General features: G+C 34.8%; 1 protein-coding gene across 1 annotated transcript; it reads left to right on the top strand.

Annotated features, from left to right (window-relative positions):
* Nucleotides 1-223: 223 nt before the first annotated feature.
* LOC139697838 (sodium channel and clathrin linker 1-like) lies at nt 224-20,222 on the top strand. Its single transcript, XM_071596697.1, has 11 exons — nt 224-428; nt 5,238-5,304; nt 5,394-5,576; nt 5,679-5,804; nt 6,972-7,350; nt 8,077-8,219; nt 11,143-11,375; nt 13,465-13,635; nt 17,095-17,211; nt 19,841-20,010; nt 20,163-20,222. Exons 1-10 carry the CDS (start codon nt 382-384, stop codon nt 19,962-19,964), a joined length of 1,590 nt encoding a protein of 529 aa, XP_071452798.1. The 5' UTR covers nt 224-381; the 3' UTR covers nt 19,965-20,010; nt 20,163-20,222.
* Nucleotides 20,223-21,387: the final 1,165 nt, after the last annotated feature.

Genomic DNA, 21,387 nt, shown 5'->3' with positions numbered 1-21,387 from the left:
TCTGTTACATTTTAACTAACAAGTGTGCGGAGTAGTTAGACTAACAATATTACACCGTAGTTTCTAGACTACGAAGTAATATTGCGCATAAAACTTAAAAATGAGACTGCATTTCCGAGGAGAGGGTTTCCAAATCAAATGACGGATTTCAAATGGATGTCAAAAATTGTTTTGTTGGTAATGTTTGTAAACACTAGCCACTCGACGCAATGGGTGTCTTGCAATGTTTCCCGCTAAAATCCGAATAAAGAAAGTAAATCAAGATTGATTCCTGATGAACACCTCGCTCACATGGTTTCTCGTCACCAAAAATATGGGTACTAACGTTATTATTCTAATATAAACAAATCATCAGAGTTGTTTGGGGAAAATACGCAAGGAATGGAAAAGGGTATAAACAGGGAGCACGGATCCATTGCAAGTAAAGAGTGAGTATCTCATTTAGTTATTCTGATAATATTCTGTATAATTTATCATTTATATGCCGAGGTCTCATTAATTTTGTGGCTTTAGGAATAAATACAATAATACTTTTCAATTATTTTGTGAACCAGTAGCCTCGGATCGATGATCTTTTAATTCAGCCATTACTTATTAAACCGAATTCAACTGGATAAAGTAGCATGGTAAAGACATACTCAACCCCGAAATGTCTTGGATTTAGAGCAATGTACCAATGGACATTTTCACCCCGCCAAGATTTTGAACTTAGTCATTTATTTGATGATATTATTTCCATGTTGAGACACTTTAACAACCAACCGATTTTCACTGCCCCTTCATATACCGTTCAATCATGCGTATTTTTAAGCCATTCCCGTATCATTACTATAGAGCTTCAGCAATGCCGATGGAGACTCGGATGCGAATATAATGAAATAACGCCGTGTATTTTTTTGTTTTCTGTATGAAGGCCTTTTTTGTCGCTTGGTGAGCATATCAAGTATGATGTTCTACCTTGCCTTCCGTTACATATCTCCTTCTTGCGATTTAATGCCTACATTATATTTTATTTGACCTTGTGATTGGCATTCATTAAGAACGTCACAGCGTTGGCATATTTATTTTTTTATCCCCTATTTCCGTTGTTACATCAGTGAAAGGTCGAGTATGAATTAAATTGAGAATTATTTCATTCTGGTCACTATACGTGAGAAAGGGATTCGGGTATAAATTCCACATTACCATCAGTTACCTACGAGTCCTGCTAAATTATTCCAGATCTTGCTTGTAATTTGATGTTTGGCTTCTGACAGTTAACTGAATGCCTTTTCCTTGCTAGAATCTATCAATCTCATCTGTGTCAGAACTTCTAAATAATGGGTCAGAATTTAATCATTTCTGTCTGTTAATTAAACCCTCTTTTGCAATAGCCTCTTTTATTTTGAGTTCTTTTCCCCATTCTCTTAAATATTTTTGTTGAAATTTCATATCCATTTTGCCTTGAAATGGATTGTTCAAAAATTTCATGTTTCTTAGTCACTTTTTCGTGTAGACTTAGCTCTTCTGAAAGCACAAAGACATTTTTAACAAGCTTTACTTTGGAAATGATTTTGTTTTACAATTTTAATTCCTAAGTATTTCTGGGGATTCAGCTATTTCTGAGTTTGTGCTCCCCTGTACTTACTTCCCTGCAGTATACGATTCCAATCTCATTATTGTGCATTGTTGGTATTAGAAGACGAAATATTGAAATTTTATTACAAAAAATGTGAGTGCAGTGGCAATAGCCAGTCATTTCGTTTACAAATATACGAAACGTGCTTCCAAAAGTTTAAGTCAAAGTTTATTGATGTACACGTAACCTGACAAGAGGATGTAGTTGTCCAGGGGTAGAGCCTATCAAGCCGACCTTCAAGTTGATAATTGCATTTATGGTTTTTACATAACCTTCATATAATGATATGGCTCAAAAAGCCATTTTCTGCATTCACAGGAGTCTACAAATGTTATTTTTGATAAAATTAGTTTAAGCTACCACGTCTAAATAATTAAAACACAAAATTTGATTTAAGAGATAGTTAGGCTGCTTCATTGAGGAACAGACACTACGTGGACTACCTTTCGTTTGGCTCCTAACCTTCAACATGTCTGGCATACCAGGAGCAATTAACATTGGTCATAGCTGAACACCTCTAGGGGTCATTAGAATGCACAAGCCCTTCCACCATCTCAAGGTTGTAGTCCATAGGAGGGATTTCCAGAATATCTGATTGATATGGGCAGTTTTGTATGTTATTTACATCAATCATATATACTCACAGATCATTCTCTCCATGATACTCAAATTGAAAATAGAAGATTTATGACCTAAGTATTCAGGATTTAAAAAATTATAGTGATATTGATGTTGCAAATTCTGGTGATTGAGTTAAATTGGCTGAGAATGTCATTAAGGAGCATGCCAGCACCAATTCTGAGCCATCTAACGCATAAGGCATGAATTTTGGCAAAACTTTATTGACTGACCCAGTTGCTATTGCTAATTGTTTCAATAAAATATTCTGTCAGTTAATTCAAGTAATAGTCTTCTAGACCTAAAATTAAAACAAACCCTACACTCCATTTCTCTTTCCCTTCAGATCCTGAAAAAATTCTGTGAGCCAATTAATTCCCCTGCAACTTATTTGTCTTAGGGATCTGATGAAGTTCCAGTGCCTCGAGTCAAATGTGATATTTGGTGGAGGGTAAAACCTCTTTCCAATATTTCCAACTCATCAATTTGTGAGGGTCACTTTCTGGCAAGTTTAAAAATAGCTTCAGTGCAGAGCTATTCATTAAAAGGACTGTAAATGATTTTCAAAATATTTAACCAATCTCTATCTTGCCAGTTTTCTCAATTTTTTTTGAAAAACATGTGCAACCCTATTTTAACTTGGCTTGAGCAATTTGAGGACTTGAGATGAGCTTTCCATCGTGTCTAAAAAACAATCAGGTTTTGAATAACAAGAAAACTTGTTTTATGCAGTAACACAGTAAATCATCTCTCATTCCATCTATATTGTTGTTAAAAATCAGCAACAAAAGTATCCAATACTCTCCTTCAACTAATTCTTGGGCCTACACCTTAGTGCAGATCCAGACTGATATCTTCATGCAAGTAAAATTGTTGGTAAAATGTCAATTCTCAGTTATATGATAAGGAAGTTTACCCCAAACAATCTAACTGAAATACTGAAAATTGTATAATAAGCATTACTTCTCTCCACCTATCTTGCGGGATGATTTTCTGGAAAACTAAAGTGTGCCAATAATGCCTTCTCTTCCCAAAAAAATCAGTAAAGACCATAGTGAAAATATCTTTAACACACCTGGTAAACCAATATTTTTATCATTAAGCATACTCTCTCTTCCTTGTGTGTATATTTTACAGTGTTGAATTTTGTTTAAGTAAATGGATTGTAGAAGCATTAACTAGATTGACAAGGGAGGAGTATCAGCAGGCTGTAGAGAAAATCATGAATGAGGGAAAAGAGCTGAGTGCTAAAGAGGAAAAATGGAAATATATCCAAAAAGGGATGTGGAATGCCACAAAAGACACTATAGGAACCGTAAATGGGAAAAGGGCAAGGGAACCATGGATCACGGATGAGATAGCAAGAGTAGAATGGCGGAAGACGCATTGCTAAGATATGGAAAGTTTGCAGAGGAAGGGTGAAATTGGTGCACCATACAAGAAGGTTAAAACACCAACGGGAAATAGAAAGGGGAGATCTGGGTTAACAGTAAGGCAGGGTTGTCCATTATCACTGGTGCTGTTCAATGTACGGGTATGTATATATGGCAGAAATGATTAAATGGGAAGAACAGGAGGTGAAATTAAAGTCTGCAGAATTTGTAAAATCAGTTAGCTTTGCTCATGACCAAGCTCTAGTTTGTCGGTCAGCCAAGAGGTTGCAGGCATTGCTGAGTGATTGGTAATTCAGTGCAATAGATGTGGGATGAGAATCAATATAAATAAAACAAATGTTATGCAATTTTCCAGAAAGAAAAAGGCTGAGCTAAACATTAAAATAGGAGGGCAAAAACTAGGTAGAACAGTTTACGTATCTCGGAAGTGTTTTGGACCAAAATGGTCAAAGTAGTTGGGACGTAAAAAGAAGAATTGCACTAGGCAAAGAGGCTTTCACAAGGAGGAGGGAGTTGATGACAGGGACATTGAGTAAGGATATTCAGAAAAGACTCTTCAAAGCATTGAAACGGAGCATAGTGCAGAAACAAGGTGACTGAAGCAGGATGGTAGAAGTAGATTTGAGGCTTTTGAAATGTGGGTGTGTAGAAGGATGGAGAAGGTGAAATGGACCAAAAGGGAAACAAATGAGGAAGTGCTAGGTATGGTGGGCAAGGAGAGGGGTTTGTCGGAAGAAATCCTATGGAGGCAGGAAAAATGGATGAAGGGCATATTGATTGGCAGTGTGATGTTGAAGACTGGGATGGAGGGGAGAATGTTAGGCTAACAAAAAAAGGGCAGTGATAGATTAGGAATGTTGGATGGGATGAAGGGAGGAGAGAAGTACGCAGAGATGAAGAGGGACTTGTTGTAGAGTAGAATGTTGGGTTGTGTTTTGTTAGGAGTAACAAAATATTTATTCGGTTATTGTGTCCATCCAAAACCTACCTTAATTTAAGATTACCTAATAAAAAAATACTTCATTGTTTCCCAGCGACTGAACTACACATCATCACTCAACTAGTTACAAGGACAATATTCATCTGAACCACTATGGTTTGACTACTGCCAAGCATGGGCCACATACTTTTGCCTCCGACATCTACATAAATTATCCCTTGAAATTGAATTAATTAAATCTCCTGTCACTTTTCAGTATAAATTAAAAGAGCTACTGATGAAAAAAGTATACTACAACCTAAATGAATTTTTTTCCAACCAATTATATGTTCAATATGTGCTATGTATTATTTTGATATCTAATATTTATTTTTCGTGTGTAAATGTGTATTCTAATTGATGAGTTCCTTGTCATGTATTTTGACTAACTGAATGGTGAATTATTACTTATGTCTATAAAATTGCCTAAAAGTCCACCCTTAGGTGGATATTTAGGCAATTTAATGCATAAGCTATGAAAATAGACTTGTTTAATCTCTCCAAACCTTTTTCAATATGTTAAGGATTAATTGGCATTAAAACTAGTACTTGACTTCTCATTTAAATGCATCTGGTTGTAATGCACCACATTTTTGTTTGTTTTGTGATTTCATTTTTTTAATTTCAGAGAGCTCCTGTCCAATGAGTATGATGAAATCCTGGATTGCATGATTGAGCAGATTGATGTTTTCCAGGTTGGAATGAATACCAATAACATAACATTGTTCAAGGAAAGAGTTGTGGTATTTGCCTCATCTGTCATTAAAACTTGTTTATATTTTAGGATAATGTAGTCAAATTAAAAGATAAATATGTAGAAGTCATTAAAGATAATAATGAGCTCTCAAATAATTTGAAAGAAATTTTACAATGTAAAGTCAACAATAGAAAAACAAAAGATGGAGATCCAGACCCCCTGACAGTACTTGCCAACAATTTAATGCAGCAGTTGGACCTGGCTTCTCAAGTAATTTGATAATAATTCTTGATTTTAAAAAATATTCCAATTACAAATTCCAAAAGTCTCCAATTCCTCAAAAATATTAATAATTATCTTTCTATTTTCCAGGAGAAAACTCTCTTTGTTGAATTTTGTGAAGTTGTCTTTAAGAAGATGTGCTTCTTGGAAGAGAAATTAGTTGCAGGTCCTGAAGTGGATAAGCATGTGGAACAGTCAAAGGCTGTGATGGATGGAGTATGGTCATTATTTTAGTCACAGATTTAAAGTTTCAAGTTATTTCTTACTGTTATGATGTGTCTTTGGTTATCGGGCAGCCAATCGAGAGACTTAGATTCATTTAAAATATTTAATAGAACTTAGTAGGTGTAGAGATGACAAAATAACTGTTGCCCCAATTCCAAAGAAACTGCGGGAGATGCCGCAATAGTAACTTTTAACGGAGTCATTCGCTGATGTGCATTTCAATGCAACAATTTCAGAGTGTAAAAATCATTCGCCTTGACTGGGACTCGAACCCAGATCCCTCAATATCCGGTCGAGTGCTTTAGCCACTTAAGCTATCGAGGCATCCTCTTAAACTCTGAAATTTTGGGGCTTTTTTTAAGGAACAAGATGTTGTGACGAATCACCGTACGTACAATGTGACAGGCATTCGTAGTCGTGCGGGACGCATCACAGTCCACAAGGTTAAAGCCAACTTTTAAACACTTATGCTGTTTATACCTTGACAAATTCCAAAGAAACTGCGGGAGATGCCGCAACAGTAGCTTTTAAACAGGAACTCTGAAATTGTTGCATTGAACTGTTGCACTCTTCACACCATCCTGACCTCAGACAAAAGTAGGGATCCATAATACACATGATTAAGGGAGATTGAATGCCATTGACTGACACTCATTCACTGCCTGCTAAATGCCTGGCTACTGCCATCTTAATCAGGCATGTGCTCAGAGCATCACATTACATGATTGGGATGGCTGTTTTATGCAATTCATACAAGACATATGACCGCTTCTTTTAGTCCCTATGGAAAGAAAAGTTGAAGTGTTCAAGTTCAATAACATTTAAATGTCATGTAGAAGAGTTGTAAAATGGCCAATAGAATTTTTTTAAAGTTAAATTGACATTGTGGCAAAAAAGTGCCAATTTCATTAAAGGTTTTGTAGCTGACTGGATTCTTGCTATTAAACATAATTGAAAATTATTTAATTATTAATTTAAGAGCATAAAATTGTATCTAGTTAAGGTAAAAATTCTGGTAATGCTAAAATCTCAGATTTAAAAAGTTCAGTGACTACAATTCAGTTGTGAAAAGCCGTTAGGATTTAGCCTACTTTCAAATGGTACTCAACAAATTCATGTTTACAATAAAAGTGCTTTTGATGTTTTCATTTAAATTAGCTGCAAGTGGAATATTCCAATGTGATTCGCATTCTGGAGGCTCAGTTGAATTCTTTACGAGCCTTGATTGCAAAGGAGCGAGAGAAGCATGAAATGTTGATGACCTTGCATGCAGAGAAGGCAGAAAAGGAATATCAAAAGCTGTGTGAGGAAATCAGTGAGGCCAAAACTAGAGAAGAGAGAGCCGAGAAGAATGAGGTGGCATATCTTAGGGATATTGCTGAGCTCAAGAATTATAAAGAGAGGGCAGGTGAACTGTTACAGGAAGCGCTGAAGAAAGAGGAAATTGCAGTTTCTCAGATTGAAGAGGCTCTCAGTGTTGCGGACACTGCTCTGAGGGAAAAAGATGTAGCAATCATGCAGCAGGAAATCGCACATGGTAAGAAAGAATTGTTCTTCATTTTGGTTTCTTTCTGCTAGTAAGAGTTAATCCATTTTTAAAATTCTAATCAAATTTTTTTTTGGTTTTTTCAATCACATTTGATTCATAAAAGATGAGTGTCAAGAATAGTCTAGATTATTTATAATGTGTAGAGATACTCCTTAACTTGCTGTAAGGGTTCAGTGAACCTTTCTGTATCCTAAATTTTAACCAAGTTGCAACTTTGAGTTGTAAGTCTCAAAGAGAACAGTACAGTACAGAACTAGGAAATAGGAAAGGTCCAAGAGAGGGGATTATTGGGAGAAATCATTAGGAGACTAGGAAAATGGATGAAGATGATATTGATCGGCAATGGGGTGTTGGAGATTCTGGTAGAGGGGAGAATGTTAGGCAAAAAGGAAAAGGCAGGAATAGAAAAGGGATGTTGGATGGGATGAAGGGAGGAAGTATACAGAGATGAAGAGGGACTTGTTGTAGAGTAGGATGCTATGTTGTATTTTATTAGGTGATATTTATTTGGTAGTTGTCCCCATCCATAACCTACCTTAACCGGTAGATTACTTAATAATAATTATAAAATCCTATTCAACTTTCATACTACTGAATACATGTAAATAGTCTTCATTCCTTAGTTTGGAATGATGACCATAAGTTAAAAATTATTATGAAAACTTGTTCAATAAATAATGTGTCATGAAATATTGAATGCATTTTTTTTTCAAGAGGAACTGAACCAGATGAGAAAGACGATGGCAGAGTTGGTTGAAGATGCTGGAGTTCGGGTGAAAGAGGAAGTAGATGCTGTGAGAAAGCAGTTCAACCTGAGGATTCAAGAAATGATTGGAGAAATGGCACTCAAAGAAAAGGTTTTATCTTTTTATCCCTCTTTTTTCTCTACAAATTCCTTTGTGTGAGTGCATGATGATGAATATTTATATTTAAATAATTTTACTGGTTCCTTATTTCTTCTTATCCTCTTCTGAGAAATCAGCTAAATTGATGAACCATGTGTCACCATATTGGACTTTTATGTAGGGTACTGTTTTTCCACTCTTAGAATCTGTGACCAATTCCCAGTAATTGCTGGGTTTCATATTTAATTAAAAATTGGCAATTTTTAATTAAGTATGATATTCCACCATATCACGCCTGAAACATCTCTATTTATGGCTTTCATATGTTGGTATTAGGGGCCTACAAATGCTGGTTATCTACTCCATTATATCTCAAAATGGATAGTTTTGGTTCAAACAATGTAATGCTTTACATTTAATGGGGATTCATTTTTATCTACTGTGCCATTAATATACTCGCGTATTAGTATCACTAAATAAATGTTTGAACCCATTTCTAATGTTATGACCATTGCTCTAGTTATATATAATTATTATTAAATACACATGCATGTACACATTGTCAGGTGCCACACAAGTCCATGGAATCACAATTGATTTAGCCTCAGAACAGTAAAATGAACATCTCAAATACAACCTCTGTCACCAAAGATAGTCAAATAAAGATAAACGTATATTATAAAATTAAAAAAACATCTAATATTTCCCCAGCACCAAAAAATTCCCCATCTCTTCATCAGCAGCTCTTCATGAGTAATAAATCAAAACTAAGTTGCTGCATACAAGGTTAAGCATAGGAAATACAAAGTAAGTACCATTACACACTTTGCCCAGCATCACATCCCATACAAAATCACTCACTGTCTAACATCACGCCCAATCCAAAATCATGCAGTCCAACATCACATGTATGGTATGCATATGTTCACAATGAGTATGTGCTGGTGGTGTATAACCAGCTTCCAAGCTTTGGAGAGGTAGCTAAATTTTTTCATCGAGTTTACAGGATAATAATTAGAAACAATTGTATCAATTAGGATATAATTAATATTCTTTTAATTTTTATTTCATGAGTAGAATAGAGTAAGCAGCACACTATGAAAAGATGAAATATTTACAACATGGAACAGTTAAAAATAATTGATTAATGTTCAAAAATAATATTTTTGGGTTCATTGTGAAATTTTCAACTACTGTTTGGATAAAGGAATCATAATTGTCATACCCAAATTTTCTATGTACACTCATAGTCAATCCGTTTGATTGATCCTCTCCTTGGGTGCTTCATAGTCAAGTCCCTAGAGACTTTGGTGCCTGGACCCTTGGTGGTGAAAGAGTGCTCTACTGTATTGGTGGTGCATGGCTTAGTGGGCAATATCAGTAAAGCCTATTTCATCCCCGGAAAGAAAGCTTCAGTCTCCCTTAAGACTTGGGACATGGCAAGGTCTTTTAGTTCTTCGCTCCTCAATTTCTCCCTCTTCCATATTTTGTACCAAGTGTCCAATTCTACTTCTGGACCCTCAATATGGTAATTGCCCTACAATGAAGCTGCCTTTTCGTTTAATTCATTGACTGTCATGAGAAATATGTTCAAAGGATGTAGATAGGTGAACACAAAGGTGAATTGTCAATAGAAAATCAACATTATAAAGAAGAGTTATTGATTCCAGATACAAAATTCTTAAGGATCTTCTGTATAACTCTGGATTTGTTGCTGGATGGTTGCTGCTTTGCAACAATCAATGGTATATTCAGATCCAGTCTCAGTTCCTCCGCAATCTTGGTACCTTCTTTAAATCTTCATCTGTGATGTCTTTCTAAATGCCTCCCTTCATTACATCAGTACATCAACTTTTTATTTTATTTTTGCTATTTATAATGTATTATGACAATTCTTTATTCATCTGCTATTGCTACAACAGCTGTTTAATATAATCAGACTTTTTCTTTTTTTATTTTTTCAATTACTCTTAATCGATTCAACTTTTGCAAGGCTCAAGTTGAATTGATTATTTGAATTTAGGTGACTCAGATGATGTTAGAGGATGCAGTGCTGAAATAGTAAAGCTGAAACAACAGCATTTCGTGCCTTTAATATGTAGCTAATATATTTTTGGCCATGAAAAATTTAAAAAATGTTAAACTTTCCCAGGAAGATCTGGTACCCAAAAACCTGGTGCTCACAGAAAAAAGTAGATTTCTTGATAGACAGCCATTTTTATTTTAATATCATTAGAAGGTGTTACAGGAAAATGAAACAAACATTTTGAAACTTTTTTACTGGAAAGGCCAATGCTAAAATAATCCTCGAGTGAGAGTTTCATTCGAGAGTATTTCCACTGTCTTCTTTGGTGACCAAGGATAATTAAAATGATTTTTTCACCATAAATGGCTGAAATAATTCCAAGATAGATATTACATTAGATTCTTCCTGAACTCCCATCTCAATCCCTTGCAATGCTTGACTTTGAAGTGGAAGGTGATGGTATCTAATCTAGATGTGGCTGGTGAACATCCATAGCCGAGCACTAGCTCTGTCATTTTCTTGGTTTGAGGTGTGTTTACCAGGAGAAACTGACAGAACAATCCTGAATGTTTTCTCATAATATATGGGGTCAAAAAAAGGTGACTGGTACCTTCTCCCATCCATCCACCCAATGATATTTAGTTTGTCAATATTTATTGATAAAAATGATTCTTCATTCATCCATTCCATCTCCATTTGTAGGTAATGCCACAAGCCCTGATGGTAATAAAAAGATCCAGAAAATGTCAACTGTTTATTTCCCATTAATATAAAAAAGTCATTGCTATGTGTAATGTTTACCAGGATATCGCATTGGTTCACAGTATTCCTGCATAGGAAGAACACATTACAGTTTTAAAAACGTTATATGTGAATGATTTCCTAAAATTATGTCACTATTACTCTTAGGAGGGCGATAGGCTGAGACAAGAATGGGAGGAGTGTAATCGAAAGAGGAAAGGCCTTGAGAAGTGTTTAGAGAGATTGGCGGAGAAAGGAGTCAAGGGATCAAATGCTCTAGGTGATAGTGGCCCTGAAGTGAAAATTTATGAACAGCAGATAAGGTTGCTTCAGCAAGAGTTATCGATGGAGAGAGAAGGGAGGAAGAGACTTGAGAGTGAGATGATGCTTCTAGAGAGGAGGTGTGTTGATCTTGAATAAGAGTTTTTATTTTTGTAATCCTAGTAAATGTAGAAATTATGCAGTATGTAGTTCATGAATTGGGACAAAAGCAAGAAAACAGGGGATTTTTTTAGTCCAGAGGGAATGTTTCAGTTGTAAAAATGACATTTTTCCAAAATTCATAATTTAAGAAATCAATGAAAGTTGTAACAGTTTCGACTTGAGAGAAATTTACAATGAAGTTTGATAAAAAATACTTCTTTATATTAAAAGAATAATTCTCTTTCATTTTTGTTTTTAATTACTATTTTGTGTGTCCTGTGTTCCTCTTTTAGAACTTTTCAATCTCTGCTTATTGAATCAAAGTGTCATTTTGTTAGTCAAATTTTGTATGCCATAGCTTTCAAAGTTTATCAATTTTAACTGTAGGAATTTTACAATAACGGGTGCCATTTCCTTCACAGCTTTCAATTGAAAAATTCAATGTGAGATGCCCTATGTTTCAGGTATATGGCCTGATATTGTATACAAGGTATGTTCCCAAAGTATTAGGACTGAGTTGATTAAAAAAAACGTATTATCAGAATTGATACATTCATTCAAAAGTCTTCGTAGTAGCACTATTCTGCATCCACACACTACTGCCAGCTGGTTTTCCACGCCTTGTCCACCTTTTGGAAGGTTTACGAGGTGCTTTTAGGTATGTTAGGTTCATCAGAAATCATGCCAACACTTAATCTGGGATCCCTGGCCAACAAAACCTTCACTCTTGCAATATTTTCATGACATTTTGAGTTCGAAAGGCATCCTGAATGTTTGGCATCTTCAACATCTTCTTTTTACCGTCCCAAAACAACTTGTGCCACTCAAAAACACCTGATCTACCCATGACGTTATCACCAATAGCTGCCTTGAGCATGTCATGTGTCTCTTTCCTAGTTTTCCCAATTTCATGCAAAATTTGATCGCATACTGCTGTTAAAATAACCAGCTCATGACGGATCATAATGAGGTCAAGTTTTAGAGGTTTTGCAAATGAATGATCCACACTCTGCAAAGGCTGGGAGCCAACTGTCACTGGCCCCCAGCCTTTCCTGTGACTCCCCTTCCTCGAACCCAGCCAAAGTAAGTGCCGCCCATCCATTTGTCTATCCACAAAAAAATAAATCCTACTACCTTTGGGACAGACCTTGTATGCAACATGAAATTCGTGTATTATTATTATTATATATTTTATTAATTTTAATAAATAGTACAACCATATTAAAGTTATCAATATGAATATTACTCAAGATGTAGATGTTTCTTGCATAGAGGTGAGTACGTTTCTCAATGTATAGAGTGTCTGTATGAAAGGTAATAGGAAATAAGAAAAAGGTCAGTGCATGAATGGAAAAAGTATGGAAATATGATATTTTTAAACGTGGAACTCTTGAAGGAGGTGTAGAAAAATGGTAATTTGAAGCAACAGGAAAAGATATTAAATGTATAATAATGGAAGGAAGTATAAAGTTAGTTCATATCTTACTTCAAATTGTCACAAGGTTATCCAGAACAGATTTTCACAATGAAAATTGCATCCAGTATTTTAATAATCAGTGATTCCAATAGAGTTTTGTGAATTACTTTCTTCAATTTATGCTAACATGGTGATCACTGGAGTAAATACTGGAGCATGGTAGAAAGTTTTAAAATTATCTTCATTCTTCATGGTCCCCAATTGGTTCAAAGTTTTAGTCATTATGAAATGCAGAAGAAAAGTTAAATTATTCTTTGCAATGATCTGAAAAGTCATCCATTCCCCGAGATAAGAATCCAAGTTTTAATGTTTGAATTGAAAAATGCTGGAAAAATACACACTTATTCATTTTAGTTTTTTCCTTAAAGTATACAGATTTACCCTTTCTTCAGCCATTTTGTCTAGGTTTCCTCTAAGAATAAAACTGATTTTTGAAGTGATCTCTGCTTATATACTTCAAAGCAGTTTTTCCTCGTTTTTTATAATCTGCAATGATCTTCAATTGTAACTATTACTCTAATAGCAAAATTGGATTACTATTTCATTTCTTATGCTCTTCTTTCACTAATTATTATATTTCTGTTCTTTAGATTAAGTGATATAGCTGGACAGCAACGTCGCTTGGACATTACAGAGCCAGTCAGAGCTGAACGGGAAATGGACAAGAAGAAACATTCAGTATCAATGCAACTAGCGCAGGAACTAAAAGAACAGATATCAAGACTGGAGAACATTTCTGCCAAGGATAAAGTAACTGTAAGGTGTGTAAGTAAATGTACTAGGTATCTAAAAATGTTTGTGTAAATTAGTGATTGTTTGTATTTGGCCACAAAAAATCTAAATTGGTTTACAAATCTAGCAATTCAAAATCATCATCTTAGAGATTTTAGCTGCTTGTATTTGTTTTCACATAAGGATTTCCAAAATGTTTGGAATATTGCAGAATTATTATTAGGTTAGTCACATTCATTACAATCTGAACAAGTGCCATTATTGAAATAAGACAAAAGAATGAAATTACCTTAGTGCACAAATTAGTGCATTATCACCTCCTACTAAATATTGCAGAAATTGCATTGAGACAGAAATTTTTAGCAGTGTTATTGTCTTTTGTATGTGCTTACCATGGAAAATCTATTGGTCTATAGTGGTATGGGTAATGTAAATTATGAATGCCATTGCACAGTTATTATTGGAAATTTTTCATATTTCATAAACTTGCAGAGTGATTCAAACAAGATTATAATGATAATAATCGGTTTGGGAAAGAGAAATATCAAGGGTGAATTAAAATTTAAAAGGTTGGTAAGAATGAATTTAAAGAAATTCACTTCTGAAATTAAACTGCACCAAAGATCTATTCCCCATTCCCCATAGCACTCATAAACTTAAACATCCAATCTAAAAAGGCACAAAACTATTCCTTTATCCCTAAAGAATCATTGAAAGCTTTACTTTTACTACTTTCTCTGGAAATATGAATTCCTTCTGTTCACTTTTGGTTTAACCGCCATAGCTTCACATTGTCTTTATTTTCATAGGTCAAGTTTTTCATTGCAATGGTGCAACTCGCTATAATAAGCAAATTAATAAGTTTAATCTTATGTACACGAATGTCATTAACTGTTTGTAGCCAGATCCCCAAACATCCAGCCAATTTTTATTGCCACCTTTGTCGAAATAACTAATAATGTCCAGTTTCTGTTTTATCAATGAGACCATAGATATTTTTTTAATCCATAGTCCACTGACATGGCATTTCACAAACATGTAGCAAACTACTCTTGTAATTCGGGTGATAATCCCTCACCCGAATGGTGAAGCCTGAATGAGTAAGTAAATGAAGTTATCTATTTCCATCAGACAGGGAAAATTATGAACGGAGCCCGTAGGAGTAGTAAATCATAAAGATTAGTGGAAGTTCTTCCCATTCTTAATAGTCACTGCACTTACTTTCAGCATCCATTGTGTGTGGGTAAGGACCATTCATGGTTAATGCCGACGCCGGGTTTCTCTCCACCCTTCATCCTTTCCTGTCCTTCCCCTATGGCGCAAATGACCTTAGCTGTCGGTCGCCTCCCCTCAAAACTACTACTACTACCATTCATGGTCCTTATTGCTGATGGAGGTTGTAGAAAAGTAATCTTTGCAACCTCCCTTAAGGGGCATAAAAACAACATCAGCAACTTTGTGTCTCTTCTCTTGCTCAGACTGATATCCCCTAGCATGTGGTCCTTCTCGTCTGTGAGTAAACAGCCCATCCAATTGCCTTCCATTATGCCGACACCACCAATGCATAACACTAGTTGGCAATGCCCAGATAAACCAAAGCCCTGGTAATTTGCACTTGGATAATCAAGAGTTTACTATTGTACTTGAAAGTTTTGCATTTTCCACTGCTGGCTGTGCACCCACCCAGCAGGCAGAGACTCATAGTTGCTCAAATTCATATTACTTATGTTACTAACCATAGTTTTGATAATTGAGGTGGTTATCCATTGTTTTGTGATGACTTTAAGGTGTCATTGTTAACATAAATGCCTCACTGGGGTTGGATGCATTTGCAGCTACCCCACTGAATAACAGACTGCATGCAGATAGTAACTATTTTTCATTTGGCTCCTACCCTCTAAAATCTACATGAATTTCTTCCCTGTAATTCTAGGTGAACCACCAGGTAATTCTATTAAAAGCATAAAAGTACAACATTTCCGTTAATGTCAAAGGATCGTCAATTCAGAAACAACATTCATAAAAAATATATTATTCTAGCTATTATAGTAGTAATTGGCAAACAATAACACTTATGCAAACATGCAATTTATTTTTGTACAATTTATGATATACAATAATTAATATAATATAATTAATGTATAATATAATTTATAACATTTATTAATTCCCAGGACAATTTTTTGGTCTATGTATAAGACGAGTCACTTTGAGAGTCAACATGATATACATATGCAAGCATAAAAATACAAGGCATGCATACAATTTAAAAATATAAAATGTATAAATTGTGCTGGATTTGAGTACAAATGAAGTATGAATATGTATTCAAATATGTTGGCATTAATCTAAACCAAGGAATTGTCCTACTGAATGAAATGATCTTTCAAGAAATGTTTTAGTGGCATCTTAGATTATGGGAAAACTTTAATTTATTTAATATCTGGAAGTTGTGAGTTAAGGGACAGTACTCTAGCTTATCTAGGATTAAAAAAACTATATTTTGAGGTTGTGAGCAACCATGAGGAAGTGTTTTTTCATCTGGTGTTGTCAATATTAACTTTTAGATATCGGGCAGTATGTTGTTCCATAACTTAGAGACTGTAAAAATAAATATAAAAACATGTACAGCATGTTAAATAAAAAGTGGAACATAATTAAATAAATTTCTTCTCCCTTACCAGTGTGTTTTGGGATTGCAAAAATGTTGGTATAGCTTCACTTTCCTATCTGAACCAGCTTGAGAATATCTCCCAGCAGACATTGAGTGCTTCCCTGATTTTGTTCTCTTTCATCCATGGGTTTAAATAATGTGTAGCATTTTGAACCTATTCTCATTATTTGACAACTAGTAGTTGAAAATCTCTTTTATTAAGCTAAAACCTGAGTTGATCAGTAGGTCATGTATTTGTTTGTTGATACATAATTTTTAATATTCATTTTGGGAAAATTTTGACTTGTCAGAAGTCTATATTTCTTGTATTTGTAGAGGAAAATCTGTTGGTTCACTACAGCAGAAATTGACCGATATTGTGAACTGTGTTTTACAGTATCTTACATGCTAATTTTAAGCAGTATAATTTGCTATGAATTCAGCAAAAATAAATACTTAAACTCCATTTATCTCTATAAATAAATGGTACAGGCTTATGGGAAGGAAATTCATCCAGGTACTTTTCAAACTCTGAACATACCCATTTCAGTAAGAGTTTAAACTCATCTTGAATTATTCCTGACTTCAAACTAATCCAACTTTTTTATCTTGCTTGTGTAAGGTAGTGCACAATCTGTTTGTTGTCTTATTAGATTGATTTCACAGGTGTTATGTGTATGAATAATTTTCTTTAATTCTGTATCAAGAAGGAAAGTAATTCAGTGCTACAAATATTTATGGTAGATAGATTTTATTAACATTTTTAGTTTTGTAAATTGAGTTTTCTCTCCAGTACTATTTGTTATTTTTATCTTTTTTATTTCCAAATTTACAGTGCCAAAGAAAATCCTGCTCAAGTTCAAAAACCAGTGGTAGTTTACTTACCATCCAACCTGATGAAGTCAACTGAACTTCATGAAATTATAAGTTCTCAGCTGGAAATGAAGCAGAAGTAAGAGACATATTTAAGATGATAAAATTTCCATTTAGTAGTGTAACTATAATTTATGCTATTAATTCATCAATTAATAAGCTTTGATACATTAAACCATAATATTTCAATACATATGTGACAGATAGAGTTGGATAACATAGGCCACATTTTAGTTTTAAAATGTCTCAAACATTTGCTACCATAGCGTTATCTGTGGAAAATATTGCTCTTCTTATTAAATCTGCCACTACTAGGAGCATAAACTCAAATGTGAATTTTGAGCATTTTAAAACAACCATGAATTGTATGCTTATACCTATGATTTGACAACACTGAGACTCAGCAGTTATTTTACATACTACACAATTAGATATTAGATCTGTAGCTGCTCAGAAATTGTCGTACAAATGTCATTAACTTTGTCGTACAAATGTATCACAGAGAATTCTACCAAAGGTTGTTTGGGGTGTGCTGAATTAAATATTTTTGATTTTGCTCATTGATAGCCTTCATAATATTTTACTGGGCAGTACTCGTAATTACCTCTTGCTAGAAATATTCTTGTGTATAACCTGCCATTTCTGTGTTTCAAATAACTTGTGTTTTAAGTGTTATTATATGCATGGAAGCAATCTTATCATCCGAAACATCCGTAGTTATGGCATTTAACCTTTCTGCCCTGTTGTTACAGTCAGAGTTTATCCTTGAGTCTATTCACCCCTGTAAATATTGAATATTCTTTCTCCCACTGTCAAGGACTTTCTTAGCATTAATCTTTGTGTTACTCTGGAAGGGGTGAATGATTGAGAAATCTAGCATTATTTCCATTTGAAGTCCCAACAACACAAAAAAAGTCTTAACTTCTACACATATAAAAATATGATAGCAGTGATAACTGTTCCAAAAAGCCCGAAAGCCAATAAGCTTCAGTTTAAACTCTAAGGCCTCCTGAGAAGAAGCACTGTAAGCTTTCATCATTTCGATCCATTTCAATTAGTGTCACCAATTTTAAGTGTCACTATGTGAAAGAATATAGGATATATTACAAGTGGATGCAATATTGTAACCTTGAATCAGTAGACCTATTATGAATATTTATTTATGCTTTTGGTGTCTAATAGAGTTGACCAACTTCATGCAATTGCCCTTTCTTGAAGTGAGGAGAAGAGACCTCAGTGCCAGACCCTATGTGATCATCTATTTTGCCATCCAGAATCAAGCATTATATTCTCTCTCTACACTTGTATTTCTTTAGGATGGATTAGGTTGATTAAAAAGGCAATCATTTTTAACCAATCATTCTGCTGTTAAAGCCTGGCTTTTGTAGGGATGGTAAAGCCATCGGATTGGTACCTTAGAAACAGTGGTGGTATCTCACGAAATCAGAGTAAAAAATGAAAACTGTTTTTGATTTCAAGTGCCCACTTTCCTCTTGTAGCCCTTTTAATACATGTATCAAAATGCTTCCAATTGCATTCAGGGACCCTGTCAGCAATATTTTCCTTGGGTCTCTTATTGCTCTTTCCTGAAGGCAAAATGTAAAAGGGAAGTAGGGGACTATTGCTTCTTTTGCCCAAAGGTTGACACCTACCCTTCTTATTTGTTTGACAATGAATGATTCACGTATTCCCTTGCCATTAGGGGAATGTGTGGTCCTTTTGCAGAAAACATAATACTGTGCATAGTAGTAATGTTTTGGTTTTTTGGATTCTCCAAAGGCTAAGGCATATGGTATGTGTAAACTCAAGTCACAAAAATTCATATCATTTCAATAAAACTGCCATATCTTAAGAGAGACCCCAGGTGATTAGTAATTTGTGGGGAAAAATGTGGAAACATATAAGTTGACACTAGGGAATACATATGACTAAGTAGCTTGATATGAGAGTAATGAAGATGCTGGGTGCTGCGCTTTGATCCAGACAAATTTCAATTTGAATTTCTTACTATATTGTAGTTTCACTGGAGATTGCAATTGGCCTTCTTGAAAGCTATAGGCATCCAGTAAACAGCAATAACCTCAAAACGGCCGAGATGTTAGGTACAAGTGCTGAGTACAATCGAAGAGCCGCTATTATCGAAAGTGCACTGGGCTTCATATTTCGAAATTTTTCTTTTCTTCTTGTATCCCAGATCAACTGTTTACAATACTGTGGCTTAGTACAATGCTTTGGAGAAGTCATGGGGAAGGTTTCGCTAACCTGGCAAGGAAATCTCATTTGAGGGAACACATGCTTGTCCAGATTTAAGCGTTGTGCCTTATATTTTTTTAATCTTATTTTTTGTTCATTTTAATATTAACCAATAGTTTGCTCTACTTTTATTACTGATATTATGCATGAGCTGCATGTTTATTTCATGGAAAATGCCACAGTGGAAAAAGTATAATTCTTATCCAAAAAGGAAGCAATGATATTGATTTGAACAAATATAAGGTACATATGAGGAGTGAAAAATACACACACACTAATGTAAAATACAAATTTCGGAGAATGCTGAAAGGAAATATTTCATAGTTATTTTAGATGACAAAAGGAGGGAGGAGAGTATAAGCTGTGATATCCCCTTAATGTTGCTATATTCTTCTGGATTGTAGTTAATGTCATTGTAATAATTTTAAAAATTATTTTTCTCTCTTGTTTTGTAGGTGGAAGCAAGAAGCAAATGATTTGACTTTTAAATTAGGTAAACGAATCAGAGAGCTACATGCTGAAGTTGATAAGCTTAAGTTGGAGAACAAGGAACTTAAGTTAAGACTCAAGAAGAAATAAGTTCTTGGCTCTCATGCTGAGTCGCATGTCGCAGTTCACACAAGTGGTAAAGCAGCTATATTGCCATCTATGTTTGACTTTTATATACTCCCGAATGGAGATATAACTTTATTCCATCAATGTATAAAATTGTTATTCCATTCTTATATTATAAATAAAGGAAAAATACATTTTACCTACAAATATTTTTTTCCATAGTACAATGTTGAACACCTCTTAGAACTTCACCTGATGTGGTCTGGAGTTAGAAGGTCTGGGTATGTTATCTGGTTGATTCAGATTTTTTTTGTGATTGGTGAATTTGATAGCATCTGTTTTTGATGTTTCATTGGATCCTAATTTGCTGTTATCAATGTTGTTAGCTGTTAATAATATTGCTATTGTCTTCCCTCTGCAAATTTCAAGGTGAGGCCACAGAACACAACACTTATATTTCCGTGTAATTTCTCACTGGACAGACTTTGTTTCATAAATGGTCTAAAAAATTCAATGTACTATAAATTTCACTTTTACGCAGAATAACAATTGTACTACAATATCAGACTAATTTCTGTATTTTTTAGCTACAGATTCCCTACAACCTCACTGTTGAAATTTATTTAAAGCTAAAGAGGAAAGTTTTCTCCGTTAAATTTTCTAGTGTTTTTACTATTTTGATTGTCTCTCTTAGATTCTTCTCTTTGCCTCAAAGAGTGGTGATACTCTTTTAAATATTTTGAAGCAAAGAGAAGTGATTTTCTCTAATATCATATGATGGATACACAATGAATGGATGTGTGGAATAAAGTTTTCTGGTAATCAATTAATCCGAGGGCAAGGACAAGATGGGATATCCTTCATAAAAGTGGTGCAACAATTTATTGCACAATTGCAGCAATTTACTTTTGACCTGAAGATGCCTGCTGAAATGCTGGCGAAACTGTTATCAATCTAAGTGGACAGATGCATTGAAAACCCAATAGCATGTTGAGGTCATTGAGTCTACCCCAGGGAAATTGATGAATGAACTTCATTCACCTCTACGGGGAAGAGACTCACGAGAAGGTAAGAATATTCTACAGTAATGAGATCACTAAACAAGAGGAATAGAGAATAAAATCAGGAAGTGTTTACCTGTTTTGTAGATTTCTGAAAGGTGTTTGATAGAGTGGATTTGGAAAAACTAATGGGTATATTGCAGAAAATAGGAATAGAGCGGAGGGACAGGAGGCTAATCTGCAACATGTACATGTCTCAGACTGCTCGGGTGCGAGTGGCAGACGGAGAGTCTGGATGGGCAGTGTTAGGAAGAGGTGTAAGGCAGTGTTGTCCATTATCACCAGAGCTGTTCAACTTGTATGTGGAGGAAATGATTAAAGAGGCATGGGAAAAACTGTAGGTAGGAAAAATATATACATATATAATATGTAACAACCTCTCTATC

This window comes from Hetaerina americana, unplaced genomic scaffold (genome assembly GCF_022747635.1).
Source record: "Hetaerina americana unplaced genomic scaffold, ioHetAmer1.1.p SCAF_8, whole genome shotgun sequence".
NCBI lineage: Eukaryota > Metazoa > Arthropoda > Insecta > Odonata > Calopterygidae > Hetaerina > Hetaerina americana.
The sequence above is the reverse complement of the archived record's forward strand: the minus strand, read 5'-3'. Positions and strand labels throughout refer to the sequence as shown.

Coding starts and splice junctions, on each gene's coding strand:
- LOC139697838 (XM_071596697.1), top strand. CDS start 382: ATGGAAAAGGGTATAAACAGGGAGCACGGATCCATTGCAAGTAAAGA. Junction 8,220..11,142: donor AAATGGCACTCAAAGAAAAG/GTTTTATCTTTT, acceptor TATTACTCTTAG/GAGGGCGATAGGCTGAGACA. Junction 13,636..17,094: donor AAGGATAAAGTAACTGTAAG/GTGTGTAAGTAA, acceptor CCAAATTTACAG/TGCCAAAGAAAATCCTGCTC.